The 15,110-nt window shown below is 37.7% G+C and overlaps 1 protein-coding gene across 3 annotated transcripts in view; it reads left to right on the top strand.

Moving 5' to 3' along the window:
- RASGEF1B (RasGEF domain family member 1B) overlaps nt 1–15,110 on the top strand; it is a 630,294-nt gene that overhangs the window by 128,237 nt on the left and 486,947 nt on the right. For all 3 annotated transcript variants that reach the window (XM_032239801.1, XM_032239802.1, XM_032239803.1), the window contains exon 2: nt 13,789–13,836. In XM_032239801.1, coding sequence (XP_032095692.1) covers nt 13,789–13,836 — 48 coding nt within the window. The remainder of the gene's footprint in view (nt 1–13,788; nt 13,837–15,110) is intronic.

Here is a 15,110-nt window from a genome sequence, read left to right on the forward strand (position 1 = left end):
TAAGTGTGCATATTCTTTATAATATAATTATTTATAATCCTTTGGGTATATACCCAGTAATGGGATTGCTGGGTCAAATGGAATTTCTATTTCTAGGTCCTTGAGGAATCACTGTCTTCCACAATGGTTGAACTAGTTTATACTCCCACCAACAGTGTAAAAATGTTCCTATTTCTCCACATCCTCTCCAGCATCTGTAGTCTCGATTTTTTAATGATCACCATTCTAACTGGCATGAGGTGGTATCTCAATGTGGTTTTGATTTGCATTTCTCTAATAATCAGTGATGATGAGCATTTTTTCATATGTTTGTTGGCCTCATATGTGTCTTCTTTTGAAAAGTGGAGATCACTCTTTTCTTGCATCTGTAGTGGAAACCATAGTAGTAGATAATAACTGCCCCAGGTCTGTCAAATAGATGCATTCTCTAATTGGTATTTTTATTTCAAAGAATCTTGCATTTTAAGGAAAAGTTTCACTGTAGAATTTATAAATACAGTTATTAAAGTACACATTTATACATCACAAATTATTTTGAAGTGACTAAAGAGAAAAGGGATATACATGTTAAGAGTTAGAAGCCACTTTAATTGGCTGTCAATTGGAGAGCAACCAGAAACAAAGATAAACTTCTCTTAAGGCAAAATATGAGTCAATTGGAAAACTGGATTTGTTTAACAAAAATTCTCACAGATGTAACTTATCAAGCATACTTGTATCATGTAATGTTGTTGATGATCACTTCTCTTTGTCTTGGTGTTTTTACGTAGTTGATTCCACAGCTATTGTTGTCAACAATGGGAAGTCAGCTTTCAGTGACAATTCATATGATAAGGATCCCCTCCTTGTGTAAGAAGGCTGCCCCAAAGATAGTCATCTAGCATTTGTTTTTGTAATTTCAAATCAGTGTTCAACATTGGCAATCTATCAAGTAGAAAAATAATGGTAACTTGCCTTTATATAACATATGTTTTGTGAAATTTTTACATATTTTTTTATAGGTGAGTTCAGTGTTACATTTGGAACTCTGTGTTTCTTGTATTTTAGTCATTTATAAATAATACAGAGGCTATCCATGACCTTATTTTTTAAATTACAAGTATCCCTGTTTAGACTGGTATAATATGTATTTGGCTGTGGAATGAGAAATGGGATTAGTTTCCGCACTTTTTGAACATTGTTTGTTATTAAGTGAAAAAGAAAAAAGAAATAAAAGATGAAAGAAAGGGAAAGGCCCCAACTTAAAGCCTGCTTTCATGATCCATAGGTTCCCACTCTTTTTGTCTAGTCAAAACCCTTTACATAAATGGAGTGATATGATCCCCATGTGTCTGGCACTGTGCTAGTCACTTAAGATACAAAATGGAATAGAATATGGTCCCTACTTTTAGGGAGTTTGCCATCTAGTTCAGGAGATGGACCAGTTCACCATCAACTATTTTTCAGTTTGCTCAATGCTATTACAGATTAGTTTAGAGAAGCGCATTTTCAGAGTCTAGTAGTGCAGGTGAGCAATTCTGCTTGAGTAGAAAGAGAGAGCTGAATAATACTTCACAGAAGCCCTAATGTTGGAAGTGGGTTTGGAAGGTGAATTGGGGTTGAAAAGGGGATGAAGAAATTAGTAAAGCTTACTTTGGACCTATAAGCCACAGCCTATCAGACAACTGCTATGTCTGGCGCATGAAGTAGGTGGGAGCCAGCCTTCTGCTGATATGCCATCTGCAAAGTTAGAGTGGAACTTGCTTATTGATCATGGGGCAGCCGTAGGTGGACAGGAATTCATGCAATAATGGAGGAAAGGTGTGTGAGAGAGAGACATGGGAGAGATGACCTAGACAGAGACACATTCCCTGTACAGTCTAATTTAATTTCATATTAGAAGCACATAACTGTTTTTTTTTTTTGTTGTATTCAACCTCACAGGTATTTGCTGAGCATTTAATATGTGTTTAAAAAGAGGTAAAACAGGGCTATATTTATGTGGCATCACCATGGGTGTGAATGATATCGCTCAGGAAGACCATGCAGAGAAAAAACAAACTGTAGCAGGGTTGGGGGGTGGGGGAGGAACTGACATAAGAGATGGCCAAAATAGCATGATTGACAAGGTAGGAAGAGACCCAGGGGAGAGTAGCCGTGGAGGCCAAGGGTAGAGATTGAGGAAACTAGGAGTGGTTAACGGTGTCAAAAGCTGCAAAACAGTTAAATAAGAAGAAAACTGCAAGTTGACACTTAGATAGTTATGAATGTGATACAGAGCAAGGAGGCAGTGAGGGTCCCAGGGGTGGAGGGTAGCAAATAGCCATCTCCCAATTTCACCTAGAGCTGACCCTGTACAGAGGAGTCTTACTGAAGGCAATTTGAATACAATTGTTAACAGTTCTTAGAAAAGGTTGGTTGAGGAAGGAGATTGAAGCTCTTGGCTTAAATTAAGGTTCTGGATTATTTATGGATTTAATTTATCCCTGTGATCCATGTCCCCAGTTGACACAAGCTATCAAGAGTTAGCTGTGTTCTTTTCTTCTTGAAAAAGTAGGAAGACTATTTAATCATAACTGAGTTGCACTAATAGAAATTTTAATAAAACTGGGCTGAGCTAGGACTGGGAGGTTGCATAAGCAATCAGAGAGTGTTAGTGTTCCTCTGGGTGCACTTTGTGCACTGGCATAATTCTTAGGACTGAAATATAGTATTTAATCCAAAAAGCTCACAGGGTTTTTATAAATGCAGTTTAATTTAAAGTCTATGCAAGCACATGCAGTACATAAAGCACAATTTTCTGGGACTTTTAAGCCTCTCTGCAACTTAGATAAAACTTAAAAGAATAAAATCTTTGATAAATTTGATAGCTCGCTCATTTAAACTGTTTACCTTCAATAAAAATCAAAGTAAAGTTGAAACTCCACCTGTCTTTCTTTCTACATACTCAGTTTTTCCTTGATGATAAGTAAGAAGGCCTGAAGAATTATTGCCATCTGGAGCTTAGAGGTCATCTAGTACAGTGTCTTCATTTTGCAGTGAGGAAACTTAGAGCCACAGAGGAGAAATGACTTTTCCAAGGTGCATTACTGTTAGTGTCAGTGCTGGGAAAAGAACTAAGTTACTTGCAACAGGGTGAAACCCCACATTGCTACTATTGCTGGCAATAAAAAAAAGCGATATGACTAAAATACTACCAATTCGTCTAACTCCTCCTTCAGACTTCTTTAATCCTGCTAGGGTTTTCTTTCTGAAAGCAAATCTGATTGCATCATTCCTTCCGTGTTAAAGTCTTCAGTGACTCCTCTGAATAGTAGCCAGACCCCTACCTATTTCTCTGGTCATATGTACCCAATCACTGATCCTCATGCTCTGCTTGACCATGTGCAGTACTGGGACTCATCTTCTTTCATGCCTTTTTATGATCTCTTCCTGGGAGTCATGTCCACCTCCATGGTGCTTAACTCCTGTTTATCCTCCAAAATTTAGCCGCTTCCCAGAAGCCTTCCTGCACCTTCTCCCTTTGTGCTCCCATATTCTATGCAGTTGCATTTCTGTTGTAATACCTGCTACACTGATTGACAGTCACTTGCTTATATGTTTGACTATTCAACTAGGAGATCCTTGAGTACAGAGAGAGATTTTACCCATTTTGACATCCTGAGTGTACAATGCCTGGTATGTATAGTATTCAGTAAGTGCTTATAGAATTGAATTGACCACTAACAACAAATCCAGAGAATTGTGAGTCTCTAATAGAATATTTAGATAAGAGTATATCCTATGAGCCCTTACCAGTTTGAAACGAGCCTTATTTGTCCACCTCTTCTGCCTGTTTTCCATAACCTTTTGAGAAGCTGATAAACTTGTTATTCCCTAGGGACATCATATGCATTTATTCTTTCCACTGCACCTTTGTCCATGGCATTGCCTCTGCCTGGCAAGCCCCTCCTTGTTTATTTAGCAGTTATTTTGATTACTTTTGTGTCTGACATTGTGTTGGGCTCTTATCTTTTCCTTCCTAAACAGGACTCCACTGTTTGAGTCCTCCTCAAGTCCTCCTCACACTTGCATCTTCTTCTAATCAATGGTCTCAGTTCTCATCACTTTAGTACTTCCTATAGGTATGACACATTTGATATTTAATAAATGTTACCTTTACGGTTATTTTTCCTTCTGGGCATATTATATACCTATTCAACTAAATTATAAGGCTCTTGAGGCAGAGCTATATTTTCAGCTCTAAACTTTATGTAGAGTTTTAATGCATGTTGGTCTATGATTGAGAGGACTTGGGGGACACATTTTTATGCTGAGGCTCTGTCATTGTGCAGCATGTTTGTGAGGATGCTATTCATGGAGACAGGTCAGGATGGCTGTGGTCAGTGATTCTGGAATTGAAGAGCAACTTTGGGAAGCCTAATTGTCCAAGTTCATTAAAAGTAAATATCTCCCAGATGGAAGGATTAGATCATGTAGAGATTTCCCCAAATTACAGTGATTTGTAGGCTTAATACAATAGCAATTAAAATCTGATTGGGATGAGGAGAAATTTATCAGAAAAAATAAATAGAATTTACAGATGAAATTCTGAAAAAGTATATCGTGAGAGGCTACTTTATTTAGACTTTAAAAAGCTACAATTATTAAAATATTTTAGTACTCATTCACAAATAAAAAATATATTTTTCTTTTGTTGTTTATGTATGTATGCATATTTTATATTATACTATAATGCAAATTTTAAAAATGCCTGTAAACAATCTCATCTTGATCTGAGTCTTCATTTGAAGCAATGGTGGAAAAAAGATTTAATATGCTTTCCCTGCCTTCCCAAACACAACAGGGCAAGAAGCTGGATTGCTCTGAAAGAAAAGGCATTGGGAAGTATTTTTTTGATAAATTATGGTCCCTTCACATTCCAGACATAACACAAAACAGAGACAAAGGGCAGAATTTTTCTATAGATATTGTTAGGATGTCTGGTTAGCATTTTTGGGGGCAGATGGGGGAATCTAGTAAAATAAATACCAAATAGATTAAGTAATTAAGTGTAAAAATCAAACACAGCCCAGTGTGAAAAAAAGACAAACTGAGGATTTGTCAAACTCTGGAGGGGGTACACTTTATATATGTGGGGTTCAGAAAGGGCTTAGTGATGGCTTCATTGCCCATGAAGGTCTACAGTGCTTGTACTGACCCTGTCCAAAACTGGGTCCCCAACAGCAACTGGCATAGATTGGGTTCCATGGTTACTTGTAAGAATGTGGGGATGCATGGATGTGTAAATGAACATGTAGACCTTCAAACTGACCAGCTTTGAGAGTTCTTCGTGTGCATATGTATGTTTTGGTTCCCTTTGAACTCTAGAAAGAGGAGAGAAGAGGAAAAGGCCTCCTGGACTCTGCTTCTGACACTTCAGTGCTGTGCCATTTTTCATGTGTTATTGCAAGGAGGTGCAAAGGAGGACAAGATCTCAGAACCAAAAGAGAGAGAGGAAAAAAAATGAAGCTCTTTTAAGGATGTAAGATGGGGAGTGGGGTATGGTGGGAGTGTATTTCTAAATGCTTTTTAAGCAATTTTAATTATCTTTCTATTTCTGTAGTGGCAAATAAAATGTCTGCCTCTCAGGCTTTGTGTGTTTTTCTCTAGCTAAAAAGTAGTTGAAAAGTAATAAGCTGGAAAAGAAGCTCCTCCATCTGGATTTTTGTTAGTTTCATAACTGCTTTGCTACAGACATCAATATGCCTATCACACTGAGTCATAGCTGGCTTATTTGGCCTTCTGAGGGCAGGGCTGTATCTGCCTGGCTCACCATTGCATCCCCTGCAGTTATCTGTCACCTGTTTTAGAGTAGAAACTTGAAAACATTTGTGGAATGAATAAATAAGTGCCTATTATGTGTCTTCAGAGAATGGTAGAGACCTCTAAGACATAACCTTTGATTTGGAGTTTATCATGTGAAAATATCTGGTCTTTATTAATACTTTCTTTGTAGCACTGTGTTTTCCGAGAACGCTCAGTATTAGACTTTCCTACATTAATTAGCCTTAGAGACATATGAATCCAGAATACATTATAGTCATTTGTCTTGGACTTGTTCATGTATTGAGTTCATTGTTTTATTTTGAGCACAGCTCCTTCTTCCCCTCTGTACTATAGAGTTATTAATAGAAATGGGAGCTTCCCAGCTTCAGTGACATGCCTGAGAGGGATGTTCAAAAGAGATAGACGGATTCATCTCCTAAGTAATTTGTATGCTTGGAGTACCACTCCTTAGAAACCCTGCTCTTTGTTGCTGATAAACCCTGCTCTTTGTTGCTTTGTTGTGGTTCATGATATGGCTGGCATTGAGGAGTGAATCAAGGCAACCAGGGAAGACAGGGAGAAACTGGAGCCTAGAACTAAAGCCCTCCTATCCCCACCCCAGGGTTAGACAGAGGCTAAGTGGGGACCAGGCAGAGGCATGAGCTGGTGGTGGGAAGAAGGAACAAGGCAAGTAGGCAGACCACAGCACCCAAGCAGTCATGAGACAGTTATGGAAGAGGGTATAAATGTAGACAGCAGGCAGAAAGGCATCTGGGAGATGATTAAGTGTGGCGGTTAAGAACAGTAGGTTTTGGAAGCAACTCAAGTGTCCATCACCAGATGAACAACAGACCGTAACTCCTTTGTCCTCTGCCTTCCACTTCGGTTTGGCCAGTGGGCACTGGCAGCAGGTGATAGGAGGGGGACAGGAGAGAATCCTCCAGCTCCTAGCCTGCTGGGTTGTATCCTGGCAGCCACTGTGCCCCCATAGTACTTTCTCCTGTGGCTAAAGCTCTCTCAGAGATTGCCTGTGTGGGGTTAGTGATGATAATCACTTCCTACTGTTGTTAGCCTGGGGTGTCTCCCCATCTCTTACTGGTTTCATTAAACCTATTTGGACCTCTGTACAACATCGCTTGATTAAACTCTCTCCAGAGAGCCCTGTGTTTCCTGCTGGGTTCCTGGCTGTTGCAGTGATACAGTGCTGTTACCAGAAAGAAGGGGATGGATGCAGGGCAAGGGATAACAACAGATGTCTGGCAGCAACTGGTGCTGACCCACCATGGCTCCCTGGATTATAACTGTCCAGTCATCCCCTGAAGACAGGATTGGGTCCACAGCTGTTCAGTTACCCCAGATGTGGGAAGAGAATAAAATTGGAAAAAGAGAATCTAGAAGGGCCTGATAGCAGCCCAGAATGACCAGAGAGGAGTTTTTCCCTAAACATTTGTACAGATAATCCTCTAAAAGGAAGGACTCCTTACATTTCTGTGGGTAAGTCAGATACTTTCTCTTTCCCTAGTGCAGACAAGGAGATGGTGGTCTTACATTCTAAAAGAATTGCAGTTCAGAGTATCATAGGACTTTTTATTTTAAAATATCTTCAAGATTTCTTTTAAAGAAGACTGGATTGAGAAACAACTCCCAAGTCAAAGGAGTATCTTCTGTCAATGTTGTATAGTCAGTCTTGACTGCATTGTTAGTATCCTGCAAATTGTTAAGTGACAAACACTCTTGTTTTTGAACTTTCCATTTTAGCCATTTCTTCTTGTATCATTCTAGAAAACAAGCAACACATGGATGTGAAGTGGGAGGCTTTCTTAATGTCATATCAGCTCAGAGTTGTCCCTTGTGCCACTCTCTGAGCATGGAGTGACACTTTCAAACAGGTTATTACCCCCATTTACAGTGATCCCATTACATTACCCTGCAGTGTTCAATTAAGGGAGCTTAGACCAAAGCCCATATTTAATAGTGCTGGCTTGTCTGTTTCATCTTGGAGTTTAAATTGAATAATGTTGGTAGAGCAACCTGAATCATTTCCTAATTCAACTGAAAATAGCAGAGGGATCATAAGGGTGGGCCCCTTTGTCCATGTGAGTATCACTGGTGGGGAAGATGCGTGGTATTTGCTAGGAGAGGCCACTTAAATTCCCTTTTGGTTTCCATTAAAGACCTGCATGCATTGTACTCAATCACAGCTGCAGACTTAGATGTCAGAATACTCATTTTCATAAATAAGCCTGGAAAACATAATCACATTCAACCCTTGCTGTTTTGAACTCTGGAGTAACTTTAGAGAACACACTATTTTAATTAATACTTACTTATAAAAGTTAAGGTCAAAATTCTAGACAGCTTGTTATGATTCAATTACAGAAGGAAACCGGGAATTTCTTTTATAAGGTTTTCTTCTGCTGCTGTTCCTTCCTCTTTTGAGTATGTGTGTGTATGTGGGAGTCAAGGTAAGCTTTGTTAGGCAGGCTACGTTTATTTAAATGTGTTGAAGTCTGCAATAAAACATTACACAGACATTCCCCAAGTTGCCTTCAAGGTTACTTTGCGGAGCTGGAGCAACAGCCGTGCAGGCCCTGAGGGCCTGTGTCCCAATGGGGAGGCTGTGGTGTGCTCCATGACATCTGGAGGTGGCGTTGCTAGTGATGATGAACAGATGACTGGATTGGAGAGGGAGGTCATGATGGTTGCAAGGAAGGGACTGAACCTTGCCTCCAAATGTTACCTCCAAAGGCAGTTTTAGGCAGCAAGGAAGATCCTAATTTAGTTTCCTCCATCACCAACAAGGGTATAGTGGTTTGCATCTGTGAAGAGGACAATGGTACTGTCATCTGGCTTCGGCTACACGAAGGCAAGGCCCACCATTGCCCTAGATGTGAACCCATTATAAGCTGGTGCCCCACCAGGTGGCCCACTGAGCCCATGCACTAAGTTTCTCAAAATGTGCCATAAAGTTTCTTCTTTCCAGTTAAGACTAGCTGTTGCATAGGCTCCTTCTCCCATAAAAAGTTTCTTGCATATGTGGTGCCACTTACCACGTAATAACTCCTCCTGCCTTCCCCACTGCCAAGCTATTCTGCTCCCCTTTTCTTCTTGACATTCACTGGTTCCAGAGAGCAATCTTGGGGTCCTTGGCTACTAATGCCAGTTAAAGTCTGACTTAGGCAAATTTCTGACCTACTTACCTCTTCTTCATGACTTTCCTTCTTTCTTTTGAGGCAGTTATTCATGTAGCATAATTTTTGTTGCCTTATCTTTCCTTTCTTTTCAAATTTTTACTCAATTTTTTGAGAAAAGAAGTTTTTTTTCTTTTCATATCCTCTTCCCATTTGTGCATTTTCCAAGCTAGGACACCGGTGAAAACAGGCAATAGTCCATCTCTGGTGAGAGCTGGCCTGGGCCAGTGTGCCTGCCTCAGGGAACTGTCTAATAGCCTTTTTAGTTCCCTTGCTGCTCCTTACCACTAGGCGTCCTGAGTGACCCTATTCATAGCTGCTAAAGATCACAGCAGTGCTGGTGATGCACTTGAATGTAGAAAAGCAAAACCATCCACTTGGGAGGGGAGGACGAGGGGCATCGGACACATTAGCTGTGAATACCATGTCTTCAAATTTCTATAAAGGCCTCTACAGAATTCTGGAATTTCTGCCTGGGTTTTCATCTTCTTCGAATTAAATATACATTTTGATTTATGCTATTGTTCAAGATTTATGGAAAAAGTAAAACAGGGTCTTAATTGATTTTTATTATTTTCTGCTTTAATTGTCAGTAGTGTGGTAGTTTACTGCTTTTTATTGCAATTACTTAGCATTTCAGTTATATTAGTGATTAAAGGGACCTTTGTGGTATAGCCTAAAAAATTATCTCTATGGAGAAAATAAACTCTAGTCTTTAACGCTTAACTTATGAAAGAAATTTTTAGAAGGCCACCAGATTGTAAATAGGAAACCCATTCCATAGCATGATATGTGCAACGCAGGTGACCTTTATTAAGTCCACCCTCCATTCTGTCAAGACTCAAGAGCTAATTTAATGTCAAATAAAAAAAGGTATTTCTTTAAATTGGCTTTTAATCCCCTATAGAAATTGAGAGCTTTTCCTTTAAGTCATGTTGACTGTCATGACTTTGATGTGTATACAAAGGCCACATTCATAGGTATTTGCGGGATTTAATACGGTATAGAAGCTCAGCTAAATTTCTAAAAAATATAAATAAACACACAATTTGTGTGCTTATTATTATTTTTTAATTGGAGAGGTTAAAGAGCTGTTGTAGATCTGCTTTTGGGCTATTGTGAATAACTTGCCAACATTTACCCTGTTTCAGTTCTCCTAGCCCAAGTTACCACTGTCCTTGGCAAGCGAGTGGTTCTCAAATTGTTCTTTGTAGACCGTATATCTATTTCAGTTCTCTGGGGTGCTTGTTAAAATGCACATTCCAGGGAGATATCCTAAACCTACATCTTCTTACTTGGAATTTTTGGAGTTGGAGTTGGGGAAATTGAATGGTTAACAGCCCCCTAACTGATCTTTATGAACTCTAGAGTTTGAGAAGCATTGATCCAGACTTTCTTTCTCAGGATTTACATAGTTGACAATGAATGTGATGATAACAGTCTATCTTGATTCAGGGCTTAGTTTTGCTGGACCTACATTTTCTGGACTTTTGACTTCTTCTTTGGACTAGATTTGTCAGGGTCTATGTATTAGTTTTCAAGGGCTGCCATAATAAAATACCACAGATTATGTAGCTTAAATAGCAGAAATTTATTTTCTCACACTTCTGAGAGAGATTAGAAGTCCAAGATCAAGCTGTCAGCAGGGTTGCTTTCCTTTGGAGGCCTCCTCTGTGTATGTGTATTGTCTGTGTTTTAATCTCCTCGTCTTATAAGGATGCCAGATCATATGACCTCATTTTACTTTATTTATCTAGAAAGCCTCTATCTCCAAATACAATTGCATTCTCAGGTACTAGGGTTAGAACTTCAATGTACAAATTTTAGTAGGAAATAATTCAGCTCCTAACAGTCTAGATGGATCTCAAAACGTGATATGAATAAGTAAAAGATGAACACTTGATATCATCTCAAGTTTCTTTCCCCATCCTGGCTTCTGTCCCTCAGAAGGAATTCTACCACTGATTTGTTTCTCTTGTCTCAGGCGGCAGAAGGGAAGTAGCAAAATAACAACTTGCTTTTCATTGGCCTGTTTCTCAAAAGATCTATTTCTCTGCTTTAGGCTCGACTGTTAGGACTAAGGGTGGCAATTCTCATAAGGAATCTCAGAAGTAAAAACTCTTGTCAAGGCCAGGCGTGGTGGCTCACGCCTATAATTCCAGCATTTCAGGAGGCTGAGGAGGGCAGATCACCTGAGGTTAGGAGTTCAAGACCAGCCTCACTAACATGGTGAAACTGTCTCTAAAATAAAAAAAATAATAAATACTCTCATCATAATATTAAGAGGACATTCTTTGCCTTTTTTACTGGGTGACATTTGCACTGACTGTGTAGAAGCAATGGCAGCTAAAATTGTTGGTGCTTTAGCATGACATAACGGAGTAGCACCAAACTGTATAGTAATCATTATAATTTCACGTCTGGCATTTTCACTGCAGGAAAAAAAAAGTGCCTCTTTCATTTAAGAGTGTCCTTGCTTATTGTACTATACATCTGAAATTTTGTTAAGTGAGTAGATTTCAGGTTAAGTCTTCTTATCAAAATAAAATGATTTGTTTTTTTTTTTAAAGATGGTGCCAATGTAAAGAATACTGCAATCATGACCAATCGCAAAAAAAAAAAAAAAAAAAAAAAAAAAAAAAAAAAAATAAAGAATCTTCTCTTTCTTCTCAGAGTTGTTTTTTATTTCCGTGACCTATTACAGCCTTCAGTAGTATTCAAGTCTATTTTACCAGTCACCAATTGACATATTCCAGAAACTATTGTTTTAGCCATAAAAACATTGTTAGAGTTTCTAAATGGAATGTCTGTTCCTCCTGCTAATATCTTTCTTTTTCAAAAAAAAAAAAAAGAGTGTCCTTGCTGAAATACCAAAAATTATTAAGTTTGTTAAATCTCAACCCTTGAGTACGTATCTCTTTAGTATTCTGTGTGATAAAATGGACAGTATGCATATATCACTTTTGCTGCATTCAAAGATTCAGTGACTGTTTTGAAGAGGAGCACTGTGCAATTGAATTGTGAGCTGAACTAGCCTCTTTTTTCATAAATGACCATTTTATCTTAAAAGAACAAGAGATGAACTATGATTATTTAGATTCAGGTGGCTGGCAGACATGTTTATAAAAATGAATGATATAAGTATATTACTTCAAGGAAGCAACTGACAGTATTTGTTACCTGTGATAAAATTCAAGCTTTCCAGAGAAAATTAGAATTTTAGAAAGCTTGTATCTGTTACTATGAGCTTAATAGCTTACAAGGAGTTGAAGATTTTTTCAGGGAGGTTGGTTATTAACAAATGTGATGTTTTGGATATTATATAATGAAATGGGTCAACGTTTGGGAATTCTGCATAAGTCACTGAACCAATGTTTTCAAAATGACCAATGCAAGATGCTACTAAAGATCTATTCAAAGTGTAAGATAGACCAACACATTTTAATGTAATGGAATGTAAAATGTTCATGATATGATTTCAGATTATATATTGCAACAAACCCTTAAGAAATGACCACTTGTCAAGTTTTGGTATATTATCAGAGAAGAATATCCACAGTTTTCTGAAAGGATCATTACAAATACTTGTTCCTTTTCCAACCTCACATCTGAGTGAGGCTGGATTTTCTTCATTTACTGAAAGCAAAAACCTATCAAAATAGATGAAATGAAAAGCAGGTATGAGAATCTAGCTATCTTCTTTTTTAACTAAACATTAAATAAATTTGCAAAAATGTTAAATGTCATCTCACTAGTTTTTTCTGTTTTGATGTATACATAAATACATTTTTTAACATGTAATGAACTTATTCTTGCTATTTTAAGATGAATTAATAAATATATGTTTAAAAATTTCTCAACTCCAATTTCTGATGAGGTGAATATCAGTAGATATAACCCATGTAAACAAAAGCTCTTTGGGAACTTCAGTATTTCTAAAAAGTATAAATGGACTCTAAGACCAAAACGTTTGAGGACTGGTGACTTAGGGAGACATTTTTCTAGCTATGTTGCCACAAATGGTTTAGAGTTAACTTTGATTCATAGTATGCTTAAAAATATATATATTTACTATGTGAATACTAAATATAGTAAGTCTGACTTGCTTTTTTTCTCACTGGGGGAAAAATCATAATAATGCTCCATATAAAAATATTCTCATGTATGGCTTAATGCCTGGTTTACCTTTGCTAATCCCAGATCAGTTTAGATAATCGTGAACAAACTGGAAAAAAAAAAAGGCCCTATATAAGAATTAATGTTTTTGAGAGCTTTTTTCAATGTAATGAAAATTTATTTGAATTAACAGATTAAAATCTGCCCTTGGAAATCTTGCATAAGCATGCTGTTTTCTTCATTCTGCCTGTTTTATTGTGTTCCAATTCATAGGACATTTGTTTCTTTCCTTTCCTTCTCTTTTTTCTTTCTTGCCTCATTTTTCACCCATTTTATTCCTTCTTTCCCTTTCCTTTATTAGAGCTGTGGGCATCTCTTCATGTGCTGCAGTTTTTAGTTTCTGCCAATGTCCTCTAAGAAACGATGCTGACTTGGTAAATATGAACAAGGCATTGCCAAAGTGTAGGTCAGTCTTTGCATTTTCAGCTCCAGGACTTAAACAGTTTGTAAATTTCCAGTTTCAACACTGGAGGCTGTGCTGTGTTTCTAGTCTTAGATTTCTAGAGGCTGTGAAGGAAGTTTAGGGGAAAGGATTTTAACTTAAAACTTACACCTATAATAGAAGAAATGACTTCAAAATAAGTTCTACTATTATACTATGTTTTTCATATTTCTTTCTCATTCTTTCTTCTAGTCCAAAAGTCATTCCCGAGTTGGCCTGAAATCAAGCACCAAGCCAAAGGTATGTTTTTTTTCCATATTGTTCATTATTTTTGTTTTTTCTGCTGAAAAGGATGACTTGTCTTTGGGTGGCCGGGACATACCCAGAAACAAAGTCGTTCTTATTCTCATTTGCTTTGCCTTCATAATAGCAAAACTGAAATTGGAGAGAAATCCTTGAAATGAAATATAATTTGAGGGAGACTCTTGAAACCTAGTGACAGAACCTGACAATTTTCCCATGGCTTACAAGCAATTCTGAAAGCAAGGTCAGAAGATATAGTACTATATTCAGCTCTTTTATTTTCTAAGCACTTCACAGTGAAGGAATGTGTTCCTATCTCAGTTCATATTTTTACTCAACTTGATTGTCTCAGCATCTGTTGTGGAGAATGACCCTCACTTATGACCTGTGATGAATTGGTTAAAACATGGGCTCTGTGAGTCAGAAAGAATTGGTTTCAATTCTTGGTTCTGCCACTTTGCTATGTGACCTTGAACATATTTGTACTGAGAAGATGATCATGCCTACTAGGGTAGTATATATTAAGAATAAAATGAGATAATATATGTGAAAACACTTATATCCCAGTACCTGGTGCAAAATAGCCTTTTAATAATTTTTAGATTCTATATTTCATTGATAGTTTAGAAATTCAAACAACAGAAAATTTGAAATTTCAAAATATTCTCAAACACACATGAATACACACATACACACTTAAATTATTTTAATTCCTGGTGATACATGGGGCAAGTTTGGAGAAGTTCATGTTTAATTTTAGAGAGGTTTATGTTTACATATTATTCTTCCAGTAGAAGTTTGCACTGATGGGAGTACTTGCCTAGCCTTTCAGGATAATAGACATAGTAACTCAGGATACCTTTCTTGATGCCAATTTGTCAGAGAAAGAAACACTGCAGAAATTCAAAGCATCTAAGAGGTGATGAAGAGAATTAAGAGAGGCAACATATGTGGAAGCACTAAACCTGTGCCTGTGTAAACAGTAGCTGTTTTTGTTAGAGAAACCTATTGATTAGGAAGATGGACAGACCCGGGTTCCCACCCAGCTCCAACACTTAATCACATAATAAGAGCTAACATTGATATAGCAAGCCCTATGCTCCAGGTACAATAGGAGCATTTTTCTCAGTGACCTAATGAGGTAGGTGCTCTTGTTTCTCAGGGCTTTTCAGGAGAATATTACACCAATAATTGGAACAGGGAATCTCACTGGTTAACTGGTTGTAATTTTTTTTTTTTTTTTTTTTTTTTTTTTTTTTTTTTTTTGGGGT

The sequence above is a fragment of the Sapajus apella genome, unplaced genomic scaffold, assembly GCF_009761245.1.
Source record: "Sapajus apella isolate SASKATOON/1434 unplaced genomic scaffold, GSC_monkey_1.0 scaffold45, whole genome shotgun sequence".
Taxonomy (NCBI): domain Eukaryota; kingdom Metazoa; phylum Chordata; class Mammalia; order Primates; family Cebidae; genus Sapajus; species Sapajus apella.